The sequence below is a fragment of the Mobula hypostoma genome, chromosome 22 (assembly GCF_963921235.1).
Source record: "Mobula hypostoma chromosome 22, sMobHyp1.1, whole genome shotgun sequence".
NCBI lineage: Eukaryota > Metazoa > Chordata > Chondrichthyes > Myliobatiformes > Myliobatidae > Mobula > Mobula hypostoma.
The window spans coordinates 56,259,672-56,285,607 of record NC_086118.1 but is presented as its reverse complement, the minus strand read 5'-3'; the positions used below and the strand labels follow the sequence as shown (position 1 = coordinate 56,285,607).

General features: G+C 43.5%; 1 protein-coding gene across 2 annotated transcripts in view; it reads left to right on the top strand.

The window, feature by feature from the left end:
- The window catches only part of adap2 (ArfGAP with dual PH domains 2), a 46,068-nt gene extending 21,406 nt beyond the window's left edge, over positions 1 to 24,662 (top strand). For both annotated transcript variants that reach the window (XM_063030659.1, XM_063030660.1), the window contains 7 exons: positions 515 to 627; positions 3,619 to 3,765; positions 4,497 to 4,580; positions 5,269 to 5,331; positions 12,066 to 12,143; positions 12,897 to 13,125; positions 13,550 to 24,662. In XM_063030659.1, the coding sequence (XP_062886729.1) occupies positions 515 to 627; positions 3,619 to 3,765; positions 4,497 to 4,580; positions 5,269 to 5,331; positions 12,066 to 12,143; positions 12,897 to 13,125; positions 13,550 to 13,584 (749 nt within the window). In that variant the 3' untranslated portion in view covers positions 13,585 to 24,662. The remainder of the gene's footprint in view (positions 1 to 514; positions 628 to 3,618; positions 3,766 to 4,496; positions 4,581 to 5,268; positions 5,332 to 12,065; positions 12,144 to 12,896; positions 13,126 to 13,549) is intronic.
- The last annotated feature ends 1,274 nt before the right edge of the window (positions 24,663 to 25,936 follow it).

The following is a 25,936-nucleotide window of genomic DNA, read 5'->3' as shown; positions in this document are numbered from 1 at the left end:
AATTCAAAAGCAAAATTATTATCAAAACACATATGTCACCATATACAATCCTGAGATTCATTTTCGTTAAATCCAAGAATCCTAATAGGATCAATGAAAGACCACACCCAACGAGGAGGATAAACAATCAATATGCAAAAGACAGCAAAATGCAAATGCATAAGAAATAATAATAATAATAATAAATAAACAATAAATATTGAGAACATGAGATGAAGAGTCTTTGAAAGTGAGTCCATAGGTTGTGGGGACATTTCAGTGATGGAGTGAGTGAAGTTATCCCCTTTAGTTCAGGAGCTAGATGGTTGAGGGGTAGTAACTGTTCCTGATCCTGGTGGTGTGGGTCTTGAGGCTCCATTACCTCTTTCCTGATGGCAGCAGTGCGAAGAGAGCATGGCCAGGGCGGTGAGAGTCCCTGATGATGGACGCTGATTTCCTGTGATGGTAGCTGCAGTGGTGATGCCAAACAAAATCTGATATTTCACCGATGGATGTTTCTCTTTCCCCTGTGAAGGTGACCGAACCGGATACCTGTGGAAACGGGGCAAGGACAAAGGAAGTTTTCACCAAAGGAGTTTCCATCTTCTGGAGAAGGAGGGAACACTGAGATACTACAGCAAGGAGGATGTATGGGATTTTCACAAACCTATCTTCCCTTTTGAATGTTACTTCCCTTCAGCAACTGTGGAGGAGAGGACATGAACCAAAGATGTGTTGCACATACGCCATCAATCAACACTGTCCAATTCAATCGCCCACCTATTGCCCTGTCCCATCAGTCATCCATCAAAGACAGCCCATCACCTGTCTGTTCAACACCCTGTCCACCATATCAGCTAGCCCATGAGGTTCAGCCCCACGCCATTGAGTGTTTAGTGGCCTCGCCTTTGCACCTCGTGTCCCTCCATTGGTTGAGATTGACCACAGATGTTGTGCCCCAGCTATCTACATTGTTGGCGCAGTGCCAACAAGACCAACGCAGTCTCTGTTGCAAAGGGCGCACCTACAAGTGGTTTCAGCTCTGCTGGAGATGCAGTGTCCCTTTCCACTTTTGTCTTCAGCCACTTTCAGGAATGTCTCCTCGGCTGACTTAAGCTGTTGTTTCAGGGTGCTTCTCCAGCTGGTGTGGCCGGCTGCAAGACCACCCCCCCCCCCCGGACTCAAAGCTGATATCCAGTGCCTTCATATCCCACTTACAAACATCCTTGTAGCACAGTTGTGGGCGGCCAGCGGTTCTCTTGCCTGATGCCAGCTCGGTACAGAGGGTGAGGCCATCCTTCATGTGGGAGACAGCCCAGCTGGCACAGCCTACGCTGCCAGTGCACAACGCCCTGTCATTTGAATTGGATATTGGGTTTATCTGATGATGGCAGAGTCTCCCACATTCCAGGGTTCATCAACACAAGAGATTCTGCAGATACTGGAAACCTTGAGTAACACACACATAACGTCGGAGGAACTCAGCAGGTCAGGCAGCATCTATGGAGGGGAATAATCAAGATCCTTCATCAGGACTGGAAAGGAAGGGGGAAGAAGCCAGAATAAGAAGGTGGGATGATGGGGAGGAGCACAAGCTGGCAGGTGGCGACAGGTGAGGGGGAAGGTGGCTGGGTGGGGAAGGGGGGATGAAGTGAGAAGCCAGGAGGCGATGGGTAGGAACAGTAAACGGCTTCAAGATAGGAGAGGAGAGCAGACCTTGGGAGAAGGGGAAGGAGGAGGGGTACCAGAGGGAGGTGATGGACAGATGAGAAAGGGTGAGAGAGGGGAACCAGAATGGGGAATTAGGGAATGGAAAAAGAGGGAAGTGGGGGGTGTGTTACCAGCAGTTGGTGAAATCGATTTTCATAAGACCATAAGATATAGGAGCAGGAGTAGGCCATTTGGCCCATTGAGTCTGCTCTGCCATTCATTCATGGGCTAACCCACTTCTTCCAGTCATCCCTGATCCCCTGCTTTCACCCCATACCCTTTGATGCACTGGCTAATCAAGAATCTATCTCTCTCTGCCTTAAATACACCCAATGGCTTGGCCTCCACAATCACTCATGGCAACAAATTCCACAGATTTACCACCCTCTGACTAAAGTAATTTCTCTGCATCTCTGTTCTAAATGGACATTCTTCAAACCTGAAATTGTGCCCTCTTGTCCTAGACTCCCCTACCATGGGAAATAACTTTGCCATATCTAATCCATTCAGGCCTTTTAATATTTGGAATGTTTCTATGAGATCCCCCTTCATTCTCCTGAACTCCAGGGAATACAGCCCAAGAGCTGCCAGACGTTCCTCATACGGTAACCCTTTCATTCCTGGAATCATTCTTGTGAATCTTCTCTGAACCCTCTCCATTGTCAGTATATCCTTTCTAAAATAAGGAGCCCAAAACTGCTCACAATACTCCAACTGTGGTCTCACGAGCATCTTATAGAGCCTCAACATCACATCCCTGCTCTTATATTCTATATCTCTAGAAATGACTGCCAAAATTGCATTCACCTTCTTCACCACTGACTCAACCTGGAGGTTAACCTTTAGGGTATCCTGCACAAGGACTCCCAAGTCCCTTTGCATCTCTGCATTTTGAATTTTCTCTCCATCTAAATAATAGTCTGCCCACTTATTTCTTCCACCAAAGTGCATGACCATACACTTTCCAACATTGTATTTCATTTGCCACTTCTTTGACCATTCCCCTAAACTATCTAAGTCTCTCTGCAAGCTCTCTGTTTCCTCAACACTGCCCACTCCTCCACCTATCTTTGTTTCCTCGGCAAATTTAGCCACAAATCCATTAATCCCATAGTCCAAACCATTGACATACATCATAAAAGCAGCGGTCCCAACAACAACCCCTGGTAACTGGCGGCCAGCCAGAATAAGATCCCTTTATTCCCACTTTCTGTTTTCTGCCGATCAACCAATGCTCCACCCATGCTAGTAACTCCCCTGTAATTTGCCTGTGTTTGACCCATCTCTCTCTATACCTTTCTTGTCCACCTACCTGCCAAGATAACCTTTAAACATTGTTAATGTATCTGGCTCAACTATTTCCTCTGGCAGCTCACTCCATACAGTCACCTATCTCTGGGTGAAGAAGTGGCCCCTCAGGTTAATACTAAATCACCCTTTCACCTTAAACCTCTGCCCTCTAGTTCTTGATCTCCCCGTGAGTAAAGCTCACAATTGACAAGGGTAGGGCAGGAGATGTTGTCTTCATGGAGCTTAGCAAATCCTTTTACAAGGTCTGCATGGTAGGCTGATCTGGAAGGTCAGATCATGTGGGATCCAGAAAAAGCCAGCCAACTGGAGGTAAAATTGGCTTGGTGGAAGGAGTTGGGTTGGTCAAGAAGGTTTAGTCACCTGGAATTCAAGATGAGGTAGTAAATTGGATAGATATTGTCTTCACGGGAGAAGCTAGAGAGTGGTAATATATAGTTGTCTCTCTGACTGGAGGCCTGCAACCAGTGGTGTACCACAGTGTCTATGTGTGTATATATACACACAATCACTTAGACATGCAGGACAGAATGCAGAAAGAAGATATTTACCCTGTGCAAGATAACATGTAAATAACATGCAATGAGTATATCAAAAGTCAGCGACGTGTTACTTCGACAGGGTAAGGAGCCAAGGGGAGTCATTCAGGTGTCAAAGATGAATGCCACATTCCAGCCGGAAAAGATCGGGAATCCCAACGGACTGCAAATCACGTATCTGGAGGATGGCCACACCAGGAATATATTTGTGTACCACAAGAGTGGGAAGGTGAGGGAGAGAGAGAGACGGTCCTGAGTCACTGGGTGAATTCCTCAAAATACTACCAAAACTAACATACCCAGACACTGACCCTCTGCCCACGTATTGACCATCTGCCCAGGGACTGTCTCCCCTGATAATTACCATTTGCCCCGGACACTGACTGTCTGCCCCACACATTGGCCATCTGCCCAGACACTGACTGCCTCCCCAGATATATATAATATTCTATCTGATCTAATCTAGCTAATCTTCAGCACAGCACAGGTCCTTCTGATCCTTTGAGCTGCCCAATAACATGACAATTTACAATGGCTAATTAACCTGCCAACCGGTAAGCCTTTGGACTGTGGGAGGAAACCAGGGCACCTGAGGAAACCCAAGTGGTCATGGGGAGAACATACTAACTCCTTACAGACAGCAGCAGGAATATTTACTGTTTGCCCCCAACACTGACTCTCCGGCCTGAACACTGACCGTATATTTACCCTCTGACCTTCTGCCCTCTGTCTGTGACTTTGCATCTTGCTATTGTCTTTGACGGTTCATCATGCCACCGTCCACCTATCTCAATAGTGTGTGCCTGTCCAGAGACCGGTACTAGTGTCCTCCAGGAACTGGTATACAATAATGTGCACACAATTACTGGTACACCAGATACACAGTGTATACCAGTATGAGTAGACAGTACTGAGATCCAGGTTCTAGTACACATTAACGTCTGTGCTTGTGCTCTCCAGGACATCGTGGACTGGTTCAATGCAATAAGGGCTGCTCGGTTCCGGTATCTCAAGATGGCTTTCCCCACAGCCAATGAATCAGATGTGAGTTCAGAGGGTTTTTTTTTAATCTGTAAAATGCATTGCTCTTGGATGAATAAGTATGTACACATACATACAAATACAGAGACATGTGTAAATGTGGAAATATAAAGTGAAATAGAGTGTGTATATGTTCTGAGAAATGTACTTTCATACAATGACAGGCTGGATTGTGTGCATCTACACACTGCCGGGAGCCTGTACCATCCATTGCTGGACATTGTCGCTCAGGGTCTTGGACTATGTATGTGTTTCTTTCTCCCCCCGAGTGAATATCCTTCTTTGCTTGCTATTTTGAATTGGGTTACTCGCTATTTTGAGTTATGTAACTCGCTATTTTGGAGTTTGCTTGCTATTTGGAATGTTTTGCACCTTGGCCCCAGAGGAACACTCTCTCATTCTACTGTATCTATGTATGGTTTGAATGACAATGAAAATTGACTTGATACAGTAAATACAAATAAAATTACACATAAGAGGGAAGGGTTAGAAGAGTTAGAGTAGGTTAAAAGGTTGGCACAACATTGTGGGCCAAAGGGCCTGTACGGTGCTGCAATTTTATTTTAAATGGTGATACAAGCTGCACCACCCAACAACCCACCAACTTAACCCTAGTCTAATCACAGGACAATTTACAATGACCAGTTAACCACTTACTAACCTGCACGTCTGTGTTTTACATTTTTCTCAGCTCATTCCTAAGTGTACATGGAATTATGCAAAAGAGGGATACATGGAAAAGACAGGCCCCACGGTACGTACTCGGTGCACCTGCTAACGGAATGGATTGTGTTGTTAGATAGAAACTAATGCTCTCTCAGAAATTGTTTCCGGTGAAATGGATGACATCCCTCTCTCTCTTTCATTTATTTATTGAAAATTTACAAGGAGGTTGCAGGGACTGGCAGGCCTAAGTTATAAGGAAAGACTGAATAGGTTGGGACTTTATTTCTTGTAACTTAGAAAATTGAGGAGGTATACAAAATTATGAGGGGTAGTGATAGGGTAAATGTGAGCAGGCTTTCTCCACTGAGGTTGGGTGGGACTACAACTTCAGGTCATGGGTTAAGAGTGAAAGGTGAAAAGTTTAAGGGGAATGTGAGGGGAAACTTCTTCACTCAGAGAGTTGTGAGAGTCTGGAACCAGCTGCCAGTGTAAGGTTTGCATGTGAGCTTGATTTCAACGTTTAAGAGAAGTTTGGATGGGTACATGGAGGGTGATGATTCCGGTGCAAGTTGAGGGGAGTAAGCAGTTTAAATGGTTCAGCATGTACTAGATGGGCTGAAGGACCTGTTTCAGTGTTGTACTTCTCTATGACTCTATTATTTGGAATATTGTGTTCAGTTCTGGTCCCCTCATCATAGGAAGGTTGTGGAAGCTTTAGGGAGAATGCAGAAGAGATTTACCAGGGTGCTGTCTGGGTTAGAATGCATACCTTACGAGGATAGGTTGAACAAGCTGGGGCTTTTCTCTTCGGAGCAAAGGAGGATCAGAGGTGACCTAATAGACAAAAGGAGACATTGATAGATGTGTTGAGAGGCCACCTGCAAGTGTTGCCATGCTTCCAGTACCAACATAGCATGCTCACAACTTGCTAACCCCCAACCCTTTGGACTGAGGGAGGAAAGCACATGGTTCATGGGGAGAGCATGCAAACTCTTTACAGACGGCAGTGGGATTTGAATTCTGATCACCGCTGCCAGAAACTGTTGTGCTAATCGCTAAGCTGCCATGTCAAGTGCACAGGTGCAGCAAAAAAATTTCTGGCAGCAGCATTCATAAAAAATCATAAATTAAAGATAAATCATTTCACAGCTGCAATGTTTGAGTAGTGTTGGTGCATTGTAAGAATGCATCAAACCACTGGTAGAATGAACGCAGGGATAGGTAGACGTGTACCATTTCTACTTACTAAACATATTATCAATAAAGTACATAGATTCATGGAGCACTACAACACAGAAACAGGCCCTTCAGCCCATCTAGTCTATGACAAACCATTAATCTGCCTAGTCCCATCAACCTGCACCCGGACCATAGCCTTCCATCCTTGCACCTAACCAAACTTGAATTTTGAAATTGAACCCACATCCACCACTTCGGCTGGCAGCTCATTCCACACTTGCACCACGCTCTGAGCGACTAAGTTCCCCCTCAGGTTGCCCTTAAATATCTCACCTTTTCCCCCTCAACGTACAACCTCTTGCTCACATCTCACCCAACTTCAGTGGAAAAAGCCTGCTTGCATTAACCCCATCTATGCCCCTCGTAATTTAGTATACCTCTGTCTAATCTCCCCTAGTCTCCTAAACTCCAGGCAATAAAGTCCTAACCTATTCAACCTTTCAGTATAACTCATGTCAAGTCCTAGAAGCATCCTTGTAAAATTTCTCTGTACTTCCAATTTTATTGACAACCTTTCCTATTGGTAGGTGACCAGAAATGCATGCAATACTACAAATTTAGCCACACCAATGTCTTGTACAACTTCAGCATAACATCCCAACTCCTGTACTCAATACTCTGATTTATGAAGGCCAAAGAGCCAAAAGCTTTCTTTATATCTTCTTGCGACACTTTCAAGGAACTATGGATCTATCCTTATATTTCTTTGGGAAAAGAATACAGTGGATGCTCGAGAACATTCCCCCTTCAAAAATAGGCTATGACTTTGGAAAATACAACCACCATTTGACTCTAGAGATGTTTAAAGTTTTGAAAGCATTTGAAAAGGCGGGTGTGAGGAGAGTGTTTACTTTCCCATGTACGGGGAACACCCCCATGGTCTTCTGCTGCTGTAGCCCATCCACTTCAAGGTTCGATGTGTTGTGCGTTCAGATGCTCTTCTGCACACTTGAACCAGTATAAGTGAAAATTGTTATGCGTTCTCTCCCGGTTCAGCTCAGGGTATTCACAAACAAAGGAGATGACACACGTGTTCAAGGCCACAGGAAAGCACTTTAATAGAATGAGCACAAATGAAATACAGAAAGAAGAAAAAACAAGTGTCTCCAGTAGCAGCAGTACAGAAATAAAAAATATTTACCATCCTCTGAATGAGCCGATCTGCAGAATGCTGGTGGTGCCTCTCCTTCTCCTTTGCCCTCCCCCTCCCTCACACCCTCCCCCTCATAGCATTAGCCACCAGCTGTAGTCGTGGTCTAGCCGAGGACAAAACTCTCTTCCCCTTGCACAATGAAGGTGCCTCTTTTATATCCTTCAAAACCCCTCACACTGGTACTTTTCCATGCATTTGGTACCTGCACCTGCACAATGATCTCTCCTTCCCATGAAAAACATGTTTTTCACCATTTCCACTGTTATGGCTGTAGACTTGTAGTACTCCCATAACTTTATCAAAACATTGCTGTGGACTGGTTCCCTTGTAACAGCACTTTGTCTTACAGACTTCCATTCTATTGTAGCATATAGCAAGGAGGAATCACAGTTAACTTACAACCAGCCTGCCCATTCTCCTCTGACCTCTCTCATTAACAAGACCATTAACTGCTGCTCACTGGATGTTTACATCCTTCACCCCATTCTCTGTAAATTCTAGAGATGGCTGTGTGTGAAAATCCCAGGAGATCAGCAGTTTCTGAGATACTCAAACCACCCTGTCTGGCACCAACGATCATTCCACGGTCAAAGTCACTTAGATCACATTTCTTCCCCATTCTGATGTTCCGTCTGAAGAACAACTGAACCTCTTGATCATGTCTGAATGCTTTTATGCACTGAATTGCTACCACATGATTGGCTGATTAGATATTTGCATTAACGAGCAGACGTACAGAATTACCTAATAAAGTACTTCTATAGGACAGTAATCAAATGAAATTCATGTGAAAGTCCTTTAGGAAAAAGGAACAAAACACAAGTTGTGGTCCAAGTTGCAGGGAAGTTTAACAAGTTGAAAAGGAAGAAGGGACAGTGGTTGATGCAATAAAGGTGAAATAATGCGTGAGCTGCTTGGTAGCTGGGAATGACGAGCTAGGGTGAATGTCCTGTCCCTTTAAATTAATAAATGGGTTTATTATTGTCACCTGTACTGAGGTAAGAGGAACCAATAACTGAATGCAGATGATGTGTTACAGTCACAGATTGGTTATCAGGTTTCTTATTGAGGTTCAGTGAAAAGCGTCCGTCCAGATAATTTCATTATGTCAGTGCATTGAGGATGTACAAGGGAAAACACTTTTCAAAGTTCAAAGTAAATTTATAATCGAAGAACATGTATGTCACCATATACAACCCTGAGACTCATTTTCTTGTGGGCATACTCAGTAAATCCAAGAAACACAACAGAATCAATGAAAGACCACACCAACAGAACGGACAAACAACTAGTGTGCAAAAACAACAAACTCTGCAAATACAAAGAAAAAAAGAAATAATAATAATAAGTAAATAAGCAAAAATATATTTATAACAAGAAATAATGAGTGTATAGATTGTGGGAACAGTTCAGTGAGTGCAGTTATCCCCACTGGTTCAAGAGCCTGATGGTTGAGGGGTGATAACTGTTCCTGAACCTGGTGGTGTGGAGCCCGATGGTTGAGGGGTAATAACTGGTCCTGAAGCTGGTGGTGTGGGACCTGATGGTTGAGGGGTAATAACTGTTCCTGAACCTGGTGGTGTGGGACCTGATGGTTGAGGGGTAATAACTGTTCCTGAACCTGGTGCTGTGGGAGCTGATGATTGAGGGGTGATAGCTGTTCCTGAACCTGGTGGTGTGGGACCTGATGGTTGAGGGGTGATAACTGTTCCTGAACCTGGTGGTGTGGGACCTGATGGTTGAGGGGTGATAACTGTTCCTGAACCTGGTGGTGTGGGACCTGATGGTTGAGGGGTGATAACTGTTCCTGAACCTGGTGGTGTGGGACCTGATGGTTGAGGGGTGATAACTGTTCCTGAACCTGGTGGTGTGGGACCTGATGGTTGAGGGGTGATAACTGTTCCTGAACCTGGTGGTGTGGGACCTGATGGTTGAGGGGTGATAACTGTTCCTGAACCTGGTGGTGTGGAGCCCGATGGTTGAGGGGTAATAACTAGTCCTGAAGCTGGTGGTGTGGGACCTGATGGTTGAGGGGTAATAACTGTTCCTGAACCTGGTGCTGTGGGACCTGATGGTTGAGGGGTGTTAACTGTTCCTGAACCTGGTGCTGTGGGACCTGATGGTTGAGGGGTGATAACTGTTTCTGAACCTGGTGGTGTGGGACCTGATGGTTGAGGGGTAATAACTGTTCCTGAACCTGGTGGTGTGGGACCTGATGGTTGAGGGGTAATAACTGTTCCTGAACTTGGCGGTGTGGGACCTGATGGTTGAGGGGTGATAACTGTTCCTGAACCTGGTGGTGTGGGACCTGATGGTTGAGGGGTGATAACTGTCCCTGAACCTGGTGGTGTGGGACCTGATGGTTGAGGGGTGATAACTGTTCCTGAACCTGGTGGTGTGGGACCTGATGGTTGAGGGGTAATAACTGTTCCTGAACCTGGTGGTGTGGGACCTGATGGTTGAGGGGTAATAACTGTTCCTGAACTTGGCGGTGTGGGACCTGATGGTTGAATGGTGATAACTGTTCCTGAACCTGGTGGTGTGGGACCTGATGGTTGAGGGGTGATAACTGTTCCTGAACCTGGTGGTGTGGGACCTGATGGTTGAGGGGTGATAACTGTTCCTGAACCTGGTGGTGTGGGACCTGATGGTTGAGGGGTGATAACTGTTCCTGAACCTGGTGGTGTGGGACCTGATGGTTGAGGGGTGATAACTGTTCCTGAACCTGGTGGTGTGGGACCTGATGGTTGAGGGGTAATAACTGTTCCTGAACCTGGTGGTGTGGGACCTGATGGTTGAGGGGTAATAACTGTTCCTGAACTTGGCGGTGTGGGACCTGATGGTTGAATGGTGATAACTGTTCCTGAACCTGGTGGTGTGGGACCTGATGGTTGAGGGGTGATAACTGTTCCTGAACCTGGTGGTGTGGGACCTGATGGTTGAGGGGTGATAACTGTTCCTGAACCTGGTGGTGTGGGACCTGATGGTTGAGGGGTGATAACTGTTCCTGAACCTGGTGGTGTGGGACCTGATGGTTGAGGGGTAATAACTGTTCCTGAACTTGGTGGTGTGGGACCTGATGGTTGAGGGGTGATAACTGTTCCTGAACCTGGCGGTGTGGGACCTGGGACGCCTGAACCTCCGGCCCGAAGGTAGCAGTGAGAAGAGAGCATGGTCTGGATGGTGGATGCTGCTTTCCTGTGACAACGCTCCGGGTAGATGTGCTCAACAAGGGGATAACAGAATTAAGAATGAAGTGTTCGGGTTACTGTGCAGGCAGACAATAAAATGCAAGTTCATAATAGGGTAGATTGTAAAGCCAAGTCCACGTTTACATACTGTTCAATAGCCTTGTAACAACAGGTTAATAGCTGACCTTGAGCTGCTGGGATGTTCGATCAGTCTTTTGTATTTTCTACCCGATGAGAGATGGGAGATTTGTCAAGGATTCTTTGTAACACTTGAGCGTGGCAAAGTTGCCAGTTTACTATCTGCACATATACCTAGTACTGTGCTTCCTTTATAACCGTTCTGCACTGCTACATCTAAATGCTGTCTCTGTCACTGTAACACTTCGTTCTCCGATCAGTTATTGTTTTCCCTTATCACCGCAACGCACTGCTGTAACGAAGCGACCTGCATGGACTGTGCACCATGTGATGGATAACGGTTAGCGTAAGGCTTTACAGCACCAGCTGTAAGATCCGGCTTCAACTGTCTGCGAGGAGTTTGTACAATCTCCCCGTGACCATGTGGGTTTTCATCCGGTTGCCCCAGTTTCCTCCCACAGTCCAAAGACGTACACGTTAGGGTTAGTAAGTTGCGAGTATGTTGGTGCTGGAATCCTGGAGACAATTGCGGGCTGCCACCCACCCCTCCCCGCCCCAGCACATACTCGGAATATGCTGGTTGTTGATACAAACGTCACGTTTCACTGTGTTTTGAGGTACATGTGACAAATCAAGCCAATCTTTAATCTCTAAATCTCAGAACGTGACAACAATAAACCAATTTACCGATAAATGGAAATTAAATACTGTACAATGTGAATGTACACAGACAGTATCTTAAAGAGGCCAAAGTGGAATCGTTTACCTTGCAACTAAATTGGGTGCCACGGTAATACAGTGGTTAGCGCAATGCTATTGCAGCTTGGGGTGACCTCTGTAAGGAGTTTGTACATCCTCCCGGTGGAATGCGTGGGTTTTCTCCGGGCGCTCCGGTTTCCTCCCACAGTCCAATAACGTACTGCTTAGGAGGTTAATCGATCATTATAAATTGTCCCGTGATTAGGCTAGGGTTAAATCGGGGGTTGCTGGGCGGTGCGGCTCGATTCCACACTGTATCTGTAAATCAGTTTTTAACCGAGGGGTCTGTGGACCGTAAGTTGGGAGTCTCTGCTCAAAAAAAACCTAAATTCTCTTTTACAGGAAAAGGAATATTTTAAAAGGCGATGGTTTACCCTGGATAATATAAACCGCAAATTGCTGTATTTCAAAGAGCCGCTGGTAAGTGATAGACCGAGTCTACAATAGAAAACCTTAGCAACGCACATGGCGGGCAGTAACACAGGGATCACTGGATAATGCCCACAACACGCTGGAGGAACTCAGCAGGTCGGGCAGCATCCGTGTCTCAGGCCTGACGAAGGGTTCCGGCCCGAAACGTCGACTCATCGTTTCCACGGATGCTGCCCGATCTGCTGAGTTCCTCCAGCGTGTTGTGAGTGTTGCTTTGACCCCAGCATTTGCAGAATATTTTGTGTTTACTAGATAATGCCAATGTTCTCCACTCAAGAAACAAACCTGCTTCATGCCCTCACATCACATCTTAATTTCCAGCTTCTCCGGGTCTGACAGAATTAACGAGTACTGTAGCTAGAGAATTTCCTCCTCAAACTCAAACTACTAATTTAAGTTAGAACTTGAATTATTACTCGTGTCACCCGCAGGGAAACCGTCGCAACCAAATCGGCCTTGCAATCCTGTGTCCTCCACATGGCGGTGTCCTCAACCTGGGTTTGAATGTGTGTCATCCCTCTCTGGTTTACTGTATACAGATTAAAGATGAGCTTTCTTTGTCAGAGTTCATCGAAACATAGAGTGAAATGTGTCGCTTGTGTCAATGACCAACACAGTCCGAGGATGTGCTGGAAGCAGCTCCAAGTATCGCCACACTTCTGGCTCCAGAAATGTGTGAAGTGTTTCTGGCCTGTCCGAGATTGAGGGGCGTTACACTCTTGCCTGTTTTCTTCCTCTCAGGATGCCTATACACAAGGGGAGGTGTTCATTGGGAACACAGAGTATGGTTACATCGTGACAGAGGGGCTCCCTCCCGGTGTCAAGGGCAACAAGTGGAACTTTGGGTTAACGATACAGACCCCGGGGAGGAGGTTCCTGTTTACATGTGAGACTGAGCAAGACCGCAAGGAATGGATCAATGCTTTAAAAGAAGTTATTTCCAAGCCCATGTCCTGTCAGGATTATACAGGTAAGACGTAGTGTAGCCATTACTTTGAATTTGGCATCTTTGCCGTTTGCTTTTAGGTGTGTGTTTGTTGGTGCTCCAGGCTAGTTTGTGGGAGGTAAGACTGAGTTCATTCGGGGGTCTCATTTTGTCAGTAGCCATTCCTGAGAGATGAGGGGAACGATCCAAGCCTGTGGGCGCGAACCCGGAGTTCGAGGTCCGGACATCGAGGATCGATATGCGTGATGAATCTGAATCATTTGGGCTTGCGTCAAGAATTGCAAATTTTAAAATTGCACGGAAGTTTTATTCCATTATCTCCAGTTTTTTGACTAATGTGTATTTTGAAAGAGCAGATTTCTGCAACCTAAGCGTCTGTAACGCAGTGTGAAAATGATCAAACTTTTTACTGCACGATACGCCTAACCGCCTGTTTGCTTTCGTACAGTTGAGGCGACCTTGAGGCGAAAACAGAGGAGATGATCATGGATATCTTGGTCTTGACGGCATACAGACAGGCTAGGACCGGAAGATGTACTTCAGTAAGCAATGGGGATACAGTATACCAGTCCCTCGCTGCTCACAGGATAACGAGTTGCAGGAGCCACCTGAATGCAGTGATCGGAACAGAAAATTACTCAGAATTGAGGAAAGCTCCTCCATCACTGTGGTCGTTTGAAATCGCCTACTCTAATTTAATATTGGAATTGGAAACCGGGACAAAAGCAGCAAGCATTTCCTTGGATCCCCTTCCTGCTGCTTTACTGGATTTGGGAACAGGCAGAAGCCAAACTCAAACGACTGCTGTTATTTCAGTGCTAGCCATCGTTCCTACTGTGGGCCACGTATGTGGCTCAGTCGTATTCACACCTACTTTGCTACAGCTTCAGACTGCAATCCTTAACTTGGTTGAGAGATCGTTGGAGTTAACAGGTTAACTGTGTACCTCAATACGCCACGTTGATGCATTGACCGACATGGACGGTATGCAAGGCTTTTCTTTTCACTGTACCTTGGTACACGTGATAATAAACCAATTTACCATCGGACCCAGTGAATTACAGACCATGGAAGGGTTTATATTCCTGGTGAATGTGTAAGGTAAAACAGCCCATACAATGCTTAGTCACACTGGCAAGATTTAGTTATGAATCTCCCGCAGAAAATAGTAACCAAGAACGTAGACGGTACAGAAAGAGATTTACGCCTTGCTGCAGAGGTACAACAGCCGGAATACTTCATTCCGTCCGTCCCGTCACTAAAGGCGGGATTTCCCAGTGGCCTATTTATATTTTTTCCATTCCCATTCTGGCATGTCAGCACGATGAGACCACACCTCATATTTTATCTAGGTAGCGTCGTACCTGACGGCATGAACATTGATTTTCCCAACTTCCGGTAAATTCTCCCTCTGACCTTTAGCCATTCTGATTACAGCCCCTCCCCTTATTTTCCATGGTCCAATGTCCTCGATCTAAATCATTCTTCTTCAGCCCTTTTACCTTTTCCACCTATCGTATTCTAGTTTATTTCATATTCCGTCCTCCCCCTTTCCTTTCCAGTCCCGATGAAGGATTTCGGCCCAAAACATTGACTGTCTACCCTCCACTGGCTGCCTGACTGCTGAGTTCCTCCAGCATTGTGTGTTGCTTAAAGCTTCCAGCATCTTTGTGCCAAAGGTTTGCTTCACGGAATACACGTTTGTTATAGATTGCGAACATTAGTGGATCAGCAGACAATGCAGTTATAAAAGGGTGTGTGGAACACATTGCCAGGCGTGGTGGTCCCTACATCAGGGCATTTAAGAAACTTAGCATATAGATGGTAGGAAAATGTAGGACCATGTGGGAGGGAAACAAATAATTTAAAAATTAAATGTACTTAGTTAAACTTGCCAAAAGTAAACTGAACACGAGCCCCTTCCTGGCCAGAGATGGCCCCGATATGCCGTGAAACCAAAGAGCTCTTCCCTACCACTGGTTTAAAGCATTAATATTTGTATCTTTTCTCATCCCGTTGTGTAGCACTGGAAATAATCCGGTGCTGACAGTTTTCAGGTCCTACTTAAATAAAAAAAGGAATAGAGTAACTGTAGAGAATGCATTTAGGTCAGTGTATGTAAAATGGCCTAATCCCTTGTCTAAACTACGCTGACTGAATTAAGGTGGTTTTCTCAATAACCTAATGAAGCACCTACAAAATACTGGAGGAACGCGGCAGATGAGGCACCATCTATGGAAATGAACACAGTAGAAGTTCCGGGCTAAGTCCCTTCTTCAGGATTGTACAGGAAGGGAGAAGACGCCAGCAGAAAAGGTGGTGGTGGGGGGTTGACAAAAGGCCAGAGTGGAGAATTGCCGAGGGGAGAGGGATTGTTTTTTAACTGGAAAGAGAAATCCATATTCACGTTCAATAACCTAGTGCTTTTTAGACATGGCTAACAAATCCGATTAAATAACCAAATTTAAATACGTTGTTTTTTAGACCTTAAGACAAGTAGAATCAGGCCATTCGTCAACGACTGATTTATTACCCCATTCATTCGCCCACCTGCTCCCCGTAACCTTGGACACCTTACAATCAAGAATTTATCAATCTTTGCCTTAAATGTACCCAACAACTTGTCCTCCACAGCGGTCTGTGACAATAAACTTGTCAGCGTTGTCATCCTCTGTTAAATAAATTCTTTGTCAGTTCTAAAGGGACGTCTATGTATTCTGAGGTAGCGATCTGATTCTGGATTAGTCCTGGACACTATTTCTACAACCAATGGTTCCAAGTGATTACTATTACTCTTGTAAGTATTTAACTAGCATAAAACGCTGCTGAGCTGACAACTGCTCTAAGTAATTTTGTATGGTCCACTTCGAATTTTGTATATCCAGCGGGTCTTTACTGTTCAGTTCTTGTCGCCTCATTATAGGAAGGATGTGGAAGCTCTAGAAATATTTCCCGGGATGCTGCCTAGACTAGAGAGCTTGTTCTACAAGGAATGGTTGAGCAAACTAGGGTTTTTCTCTTTGTCAAGGAGGATGACAGGTAACTTGTTAGAGGTGTACAAGAGGCACAGTAGCGTGGACAGCCAGCATCTTTATCCCAGGGCGGAAATGGCTAATACCAGAGGGCATAAATTAAAGTGACTGGAGGTGGTACGTACAGGGGTTGCGAGAAGTGAATCAGGTTGTAAAAAGTTTATAATACAATCTTTATACTATGAAGTTTTATCAGTGAACGTTGGTGGTTGTGAGGGGCAGTAAAGGATGAGCTTGGGAAATGAACTTCTGAAATGTTACTGATTTAAATTCTAGTTTTAAGAAACTCAAGCACATTAGACAAAGAAACACCAGACCAAAATGATAATTTTTATTGTATTCAGAAATATTTTTTCCAAACTTTGAGTTCTTAGAGGATTAACTACAGAAAAAATAATTCTCCTGTAAGCATTAGTGAGCAAATATCATAGCTACCAATCTGTATACAAGACAAATGGTAGACAAACATTTACAACTTAGAAGCTGGGGAAACTAGGAAGGTTCAAATTGTACAGAAAAAAAAGAACTGCCTAAGAGTTTCTAATTGCAGACTGTAGGTCCTACACCCACCACACAGTTCCAGAGATGTTGGACTGCATAGGAGAGCTCAAAGGAGTGGGGGCAATCAGGACCTTCTGCATGCCACTCTTCCTGAGAAGTTGGATTGTGCTCTACGTAGGCACATGCAAGAGCCAATAAAGAGAAATTAGATTTAAGCGGAGCAGCCTTTGTGAGAGCGGGCTGGTGTAAGAGTGGAAGGTCCAAGCTTTGGCAATGCAAAGGCCATAAGTAGATTTTTTTCATTTTTCTTTCTTTCTCATTGCACAGTCAAAGCAGTGGGGATGGATGCCAGGTAGGATAGCGGAATGCCCATCTTGTGGGACGTTTGAAGGCAGGAAGACCTCCAGTGTCCCTGATGACACCACCTACAAGAAGTGCATCCAGCTGCAGCTTCTTTCAGACAGTTGAGGAAATGGAGCTAGAACTGAATGAACTTCAGATCATTCTGGAGGCAGAGGTTAGAATGTACAGGGAGGTAGTTAAACCCAAGGTGCAGAATGCCATTGTGGCTGTTCCCCTCAACAAGTATACTGCTTTGAATACTGTTGGGCCGAGATGAGCAGGTAGAGGTTGTGGTCCATTATGGTACCAATGATATGGGTAGGAAGGTAGCCAAGGTCCTGCAAGGTCCATACATCACTGGGTGTTATGGTAAAGTTCAAGACCACTAGGATTGTGATCTTGTCTGCCACCCATGCCATGTGCAAGTGAAGCCAGAAAAGGGAATTTCATACAGTTAACATTGGCAAAGGATACGTTGCACTTGGAACAGTGTCAGATTTTTGAATCATTGGGCTCCTTCCAGGAAAAGTGGGACCTGTACAGAAGGGACAGTTTGCACCTGAACTGGAGGACTAATATCCTTGCAGGAAGGTTTGCTAGTGCTGCATGCGGAGGGGAATTAAACTAGAGTTGCAGGGGGATGGGAACTAGAGAAAATAGTGGAGTGATCGTGGGGCAAGATGTTGTTAAGCGGGCACAAAGTCAGGAATTGAAAGTTGGGACTAATGTTCTGATGTGCATAAGTTTCAATGTAATGAGTATTGCGGGAAAGGTGAATGAGTTTAGAGCACACGTGGAATTATGACATTGTAGCCTTGGATAGGCAGGACTGAGCTCAATGTTCTAGGGTTCTGTTACTTTGGATGTAATAAAGTGGAAAGAATTAAAGGGGGAGGGGAAAATGTCATGCTCAGATTACTGAAGCAAAATGGGTGGAACTGAAGAATAATAAGGGGACAACCAAATTAATGGGATTATATTACAGACTACCCAACAGTCTGCAGGATTTGGAGCTAATTTGTAGGGAGATTGCAGACTATTGCAAGAACATAAGGTGGTTAAAGTAGGCAATTTAAACTTTTCACATATAGACTGGGACTCCCACACTGTAAAAGTTTGTGTAGTGATCAAAATGTAATTATTTTTAAGATAATTATGGAAAAAGATAGGTCTGGTCCTTGAGTTAAGATTCTAAATTGGAGAAAGGTCAATTCTGACGTTATTAGAAAGGATCTGGCAAGTGTGTATTGGGACAGGGTGTTTACTGGCCAAGGTGTAATTGGTAAAATGGGAAGCCTTCAAAAGTGAAATGTTGACCACCGATTTTTGTATGTTCCTGTTAGAATCTGGCCAACCAGATGAATAAGAATCCCAAGAGCTTCTACAGTATATTAAAGGCAAAAGGATAGCAAGCAACAAAAAGAGATCTTCTGGAAGATCAGTATGGTAATCAATGCATGGGGCTGAAAGAGGTGGGGAAAATCTTAAATGTATTTTTTGCATCTGTATTTACATGGTGATGAACACTGAGTTCATAAGTGAGACAACACAGCAGTGAGGTCATGGACCATATACAGATTATAGGTGTCTGCGGCCTTGAGGTAAATTAGGGTGTATATATCCCCAGGACTTGTTCAGGTTGATCAAGAAAGTTTAGTCACTTTGAATTCATGATTAGGTAGCAAATTAGATTAAATATTAGCTGCACGGGAGAAGCTAGAGAGTGGTAATAGATGGTTGCTTCTCGGACTGAAGCCTGTAACAATTGGTGTACTGCAGAGATTGGTGCTGGGTCTGTTGTTTGTCATCTATATCAATGACCTGGATAATAATGCCGTGAACTGGATCAGCAAATTTGCGGATGACACCAAGATTAGGGGTGTAGTGAACAACAAGGAAGACCATCAAAACGTGCAGCTCAACCTGGACCAGCTGGGAAAAGTAGGCTGAAAAATGGCAGATGGAATTTAATGGAGACAAGTGTGAGGTCTGGCACTTCGGGAGGACAAGTCAGGGTAGGATTTGCATAGTGAGTGTAGGGCACTGAGTGTGATTAACAGAGGGATCTGGGAATACAGATCCACAGTTCATTAAAAGTGGCGTCACAGGTAGATAGGGTTGTAAAGAAGGTGTTTGGCATACTGGCCTTCATAAAATCCAAGTATTCAGTACAAGAGTCGGGATGTCATGTTGAAGATGTGTAAGATGTTGGAAAGGCCTAGTTTCAAGGGTTGTGCACAGTTCTGGTCACCTACTTACAAGAAAGTTATCAATAAGATTGAAGAATGCAGAGAAAATTTACAAGGACATTGCAGGGACTTGATGACCTGAGTTACAGGGAAAGGTTGAATAGGTTACAACTTTATTCCCAAGAGCATAGGAGAATGAGGGGAGATGTGATAGACGTGTAAAAATTGAGGGGTACAGATAAATAAGAGCGGTCTTTTCCACTGAGGTTGGGTGAGACCAGAACTAGAGGTCATGGGTTAAGAGTGACAGGTTTAGTGGGAATCTTTCACCCAGAGGGTGGTGAGAGTGTGGAACCAGCTGCCAACAAAAGATTCAATTTCAACATTTAAGAGAAATTTGGATAGATAAATGGATGGGAGGCTAAGGTCTGGGTCCAAGTTGTTAGGACTGATTTGCCACAGACTGGAGGGGCCAAAAGGCCTGGTTCTGTGCTGTAGTGTTAAAAAAAAACTCCTTGAATCCCAAGTTTTTGGTCCCAGAAGCACTTAATGCACAAGTTGTCAAGTTTGAATTTTACAAACCAGGATTTTAAAAGATGTAATCTATTCTGTGAGATGCCACAGAATGCGAGTTCCAAAATCACTCAGGGTGCACTACACCATCAACTCAGCATCAGTGCAAAGACAGTCTGAACACTCTGCTTATATCAGGGACTGGGAGACTGTTCCGCACAGCTGCAATAACATCCATCTCATCTTTGCAAAACATTCCAGACGGTCTAACAACTTATTTAACTTCAGTAACATCTGTAAATGAAATGCAGTTAGCCTCAACAACAGTAATATAGAGCAGTGCAGTGCTACTCACCAGCTCAAATTGAAGGCCTCGTGTTGCGGTGAGGTAACATCCCTGGCTTACAACAGCAAGTTGTTGATTTTAAATCAAATCACATTGAGGAACCTTTCAAGCAAATGCCCATAATTTCACCAATAGGGAAAATAAATCTTCCAAAGCTCAGGCTTTTTGATGAGACAGTCACTTTCCAGGACACCTCTTACTTGATTTTATTGAAGAGCAAGAGGACAAAAGGAAAGTACTAAATCTCAACTGTCAAATGGGAAAGCTATGAATTGAAGCAACCTGATGCGTCTACTGACTATTGAGTGAAGATAGCTTACAAATTTTTGATCATTTTGTAGGAACTATTGATCTTCGATTTCAAACCAAGGTGAAGATATGTAAAGTGTCACACAACCAGCTAGAACACATCGATTGCAGAGCATTGAAAAGTAACCTTCCGTAACGTAAAAGTTATCAATTTTTCCCCGTTAAGAAACATCATGCACAATTTAACATGTCTTGGTTCTTATTTTAAGATTCAGGTGGTCTTTGGTGAATCAACCAGGCAGCTCTGAGAAAGCAAGCGTCAGTAACTGGAGAGCCTAACATTTGTTTTCAAACATCAAAAACTATCAATAGGGTCAGTCATAGGGATGCATTCCGTGCTAGTTATTGAGGAAAAAAATCTTAGCATGAATAAAGGTGCAAGTTTTTTTCAACTTTTGAAGATAAATTAAAGGAATTGCTTATTTGTTAAACATATTCAAAAGGAATTGCTTCTCCATTAGAAACATTAGAATTGCTTCTCTTCAGGACTTGCGGTTCTTCCACTCTCCTACACCACTGCCCACCCCACTTATCACATTCGTTCATTAAAAAAGCACACTGGAAGAGGTAAATAAAATCAGTCTACACGTGGTACATGTAAATATGAAATGGGTTCATTAGACAATGTTGGGTAAAACTGATCTTGTGACAAGGAGTTTACACCTATTTCAGCCTGGGGTATAATATGGCCTTCAAACAAAAAAAAACTGAAGTCCCCCATTCAAAGTTGGTTGGCAAATCAACATACTGACAGAATTAAAGTCAGTTTTATAAAAACACCAAAATGCAAATAGTGTCAAATTTAAGTGATCAGTACAATCTATTCAGCTGACAGTAAAACCTGTATTAAATGTTAAAGACTTTTCTAAAAAGAAATGGCTGTACCTTTTTTTGTTTAAATCAAATGTTCACCCACTTGGATTACTCCCCACCACACTCTGCATAGGTGCATGTGTATCAATACATAGCACTTTAATGACAGGATTTAAGAATCATAAACCTATTAATTCTTGGATAAAAAGATTGCGTCCATTTCCAGTCTGCTTAGAGCTAAATCTTTATTACAGAGTTGAATTTCCCAGTATCATGCTGCTGAAAAAACTGTGTGAAATATTGTTTCACATCCCACAACATGTTGCCCCCCCACATTGAAGTAATTGTCTCACAACACCTAACCAATGCTAATAATGAATTTATAAAAAAATTGCACAGGTATGCAGAGATTCATAAACCATTTGTCAAGAATGGAGGCTTAATTACCAATGATCGAAAGGACTAGTGATTAACATTTCCCTATGAGCTGATCTTAATAAAATTCACTCACGTTACTTGAAGACAATTTATAATCAGATTTGCAGGCTGCTTCATTACAAAGTTGATGATAGCTGTAATCCTTCTTGAACATTTGTCATCGACTGTGGATCTGTAAACAGCATATACTGGCCTACATGACACCAAGTATATTCTACCAAGTATTATAATAATGATGAAGTAGTAGGAGTTTTTTTTTAATCAGAGGGCTAGCTGCTTTTTGGGAAGAGGTAGTGGGGAAGGTGGATATTGTTGAAAGTTGTAAAAGAGGAGAAGGGAGTGGAAGAAAGAGGAAGGGTACACCCTTATCAATAAAAATGCTGAACTCACAGCTTACAGACTTTATGGTGCCAGTAACAATTCTTCTTGAGTACAGAAAGTGGCCAATCAGCAGAATGCTGTGGAAAATGTTATATTCAACATTATGAATAACTTTCCAGGAAGGCTTTGCGTTTGGGCAGTAGAATCTCACTCATATTTCCCCTTAAAAGCCTTAGGAAACATCAGTTAAGACCAGTGAATTCAGCAGATTGGACAGTAGCCAGAGGATGATCTTCACTGTGACTCAGTACCACACTATTTACTGCAACCTTCAAAAGAATTGAGTTAATTTTAACCCTTGTCAGTACAATTGATTTGACAAATCATAACTGTAGATTGAATGAAACTTTCAGCCAGTTTTCAATATTTCCCCTGATTTTTAACTTGCTCAGTGTCAAAGAAAAGTAAATTTGCAGCCATGTGTACTAAAAAAAATCACTCAATAGAGGTTTTACTGTCAATCACTGGAAAGCTGTGTTGTCATTACCACTGAATGTGCTTTTTGGAAACTTTCACCACTAATATCCAAGCTGTTCAGATACAACAGATACTTACAGATTAAACTAACCTGTACTGCCAGACCTCTTGGCATTTCCTTTCCTACACGTTAAAAAGCAAGTGACGAAACGCTGCTGTTATAGTTAACTGAAAAAAATTATGTTGAAGAAAATCTCAGTTTTGGGTGCAGGGAACTTCCATATTAAAAATATGCTGAACATTGAGAACCCAATCATCTGAATGGAAATCACTAATAAGTAAACTTGTTTTGCAACAATGCAAATTGGAGAGACAGGTTTTCCATTCAGTACTGATCTGGTACTAACATCATCATGGTCGCACCAAATATTGTCCACCCTACTTTAGCACAAAGTTTGTGTGGATAAAAAGAAATCCAAATTTGAATTTCAGTTAAATGGCACTAACCGTTGAAAATGAAACATCTACTAAAACATGGTATTTCAGACGTGACTCAACATACTAATTCTAGTCTTGCTGTATTTATATCCTGAACACATTCAATAAATTTGTTATCTCTTCAACAATGTTGGGCACAGACAAGTAAAATCCTGCAGTAGGTGACATGGCTTAAGTTTACTATTTTACTGGTAAAAGTCCGGTGCTATTTAGGGGCTATAAGATACAAAAGATATTATTTGCACATTTCCCACAGGCTGTTGAACAAGTAGAGCAAAACTTGATCCCAATCTCAAACCATAAAAATCCTCCATATTAAAATGTCAGACATTTGAGAACCTAATGGTTTGAATGAACAAACCAAACAATCAGCTTGCAACGTAAATTTTAGAGGGATACATTTTTCAATCAATGCTGAACATGCATCTTCCCCTTCAGATTAAATGTGTCTATTAAATTGTCATCCCATTGTTGAATAAATTTGTTTACCATGTCATCAATTCAGTAGACGCAAACAGAACAGGACCAATCTTGAAATCTGAATGTAAAAAAAGTAGCTAGTAGTTGAAAGTTTACTGTAGTAATCTGTTTGAGGATTTAAAGCTGGGATCAATATCTAACATTTGTCCACACCCTGAAAGGTAAAATTATTTATGTTCACTGGAAGTAAGCAAAGCATATTGCATTCATAAAACAGGTTCATAAGTGTCAAAATTTAGAGGCTACTGAGATTGATTCAAATCCCAAAATGCTGCAGCAGCTCATACCTCATTGAGCATGGGAGGGATAGAGAACCTGATCATCACAAAAAGCAAGAGTCCGCAATCCCAGGGAAACCATGATTACTTTCAGGGCTTCGTCACTTAAAGATGGTTTAAAAAGGGCTAACAGTTTGAGAGAGATCACATCTAACTAAGGCTTTTCATTCTAGGACGAGGGAGATGTCTTCATTTTTTAAAGAAAGGGGCTTCCCTTCCTCCACTATCAACTCTGCTCTTAAACGCATCTCCCCCATTTCACGTACATCTGCTCTCACTCCATCCTCCCACCACCCCACTAGGAATAGGGTTCCCCTGGTCCTCACCTACCACCCCACCAGCCTCCGAGTCCAACATATTATTCTCCGTAACTTCCGCCACCTCCAACGGGATCCCACCACTAAGCATATCTTTCCCTCCCCCCCTCTCTCTGCATTCCGCAGGGATCGCTCCCTACACAACTCCCTTGTCCATTCGTCCCCCCCATCCCTCCCCACTGATCTCCCTCCTGGCACTTATCCGTGTAAGCGGAACAAGTGCTACACATGCCCTTACACTTCCTCCCTTACCACCATTCAGGGCCCCAAACAGTCCTTCCAGGTGAGGCATCACTTCACCTGTGAGTCGACTGGGGTGATATACTGCGTCCGGTGCTCCCGATGTGGCCTTTTATATATTGGTGAGACCCGACGCAGACTGGGAGACCGCTTTGCTGAACATCTACACTCTGTCCACCAGAGAAAGCAGGATCTCCCAGTGGCCACACATTTTAATTCCACATCCCATTCCCATTCTGACATGTCTATCCACGGCCTCCTCTACTGTAAAGATGAAGCCACACTCAGGTTGGAGGAACAACACCTTATATTCCGTATGGGTAGCCTCCAACCTGATGGCATGAACATTGACTTCTCTAACCTCCGCTAGGCCCCACCTCCCCCTCGTACCCCATCTGTTACTCTTTTTAATGCACACATTCTTTCTCTCACTCTCCTTTTTCTCCCTCTGTCCCTCTGAATATACCTCTTGCCCATCCTCTGGGTCACCCCCCCCCGTCTTTCTTCCCGGACCTCCTGTCCCATGATCCTCTCGTATCCCCTTCTGCCTATCACCTGTCCAGCTCTCGGCTCCATCCCTCCCCCTCCTGTCTTCTCCTATCATTTTGCATCTCCCCCTCCCCCTCCAGCTTTCAAATCCCTTACTCACTCTTCCTTCAGTTAGTCCTGACGAAGGGTCTCGGCCTGAAACGTCGACTGCGCTTCTTCCTATAGATGCTGCCTGGCCTGCCGCGTTCACCAGCAACTTTGATGTATGTCACTAAAGTTTATACTGCATTTTACAGAATTTCATGAATCCTATTAGATAATGTAAAAATTTAATAGCTAGTTGGGGAAAATAAATATTACAGCCATATAGAGGGCAGGATGCATGGCGAATGAACCTAAGCAATAACTAAGATTATTTATCCTCCATGTAAGGAATTTCAAATCAAATCAACTCAGCAGTAATAAGAGGGGGCAGCTGAATAAACACATTGTGAACTGATAAACAAATTAGGGTCATCCAGCTAGCTTTAATTATGGAGGCTGGAGATGCAGATCAAATGGATCTGCAGAGCATATCTTGAAAGAAAATTAAGGCAAAGACATGTACGTGGGAAAAAATTAAGACACTTAAAATTTGGGTACTTTAGACACATTATATACAATCTTGGAACCACATTTTCAGTAGGATATCACAGAAAGGGACGCAAGAGTTTAAACAAACATGTGAAAGGGAACTGCTTCCTACAGCGAATGGATTGGTAAACAGGTTTTAGATTAAATACAACCAGCAAAAACTAGTGGGGAAATAAGATAGCCCAGTGATTATGGCCATAAGAAAAAGATAGTAGATTTAGATTCAATTAAACAAAAATCAGCTTAGCAATTGGATTTGAATTCTAAATTTGAAGGGTAATGAGGAATTAACTGATATTTCACTCAGGAAAGCTAACAGTGTCACAACCAGCTCACTGGCTACATTCCACAAGATTTTCATCAGTATAACCAAGTACAGCAAACCCTCAAGTCAGGTCCGAGCTTTATGATTTGACCTGCGTATTTCTTCGGCTAGTGCATGCTCTAGCTCTAACAGCACTAAGGTTTCAAGACAGCATAATAATGCTTCTAGGTGCACACAGAGCCAGAATAATTGACTACACATTGTAAGAAACGTTTGACATGTTCTGCAAATTTTGCCATTTAAGCACCACTTTAAACATTAATTTACCTACTTGTATCTGATAATACCTGTCCT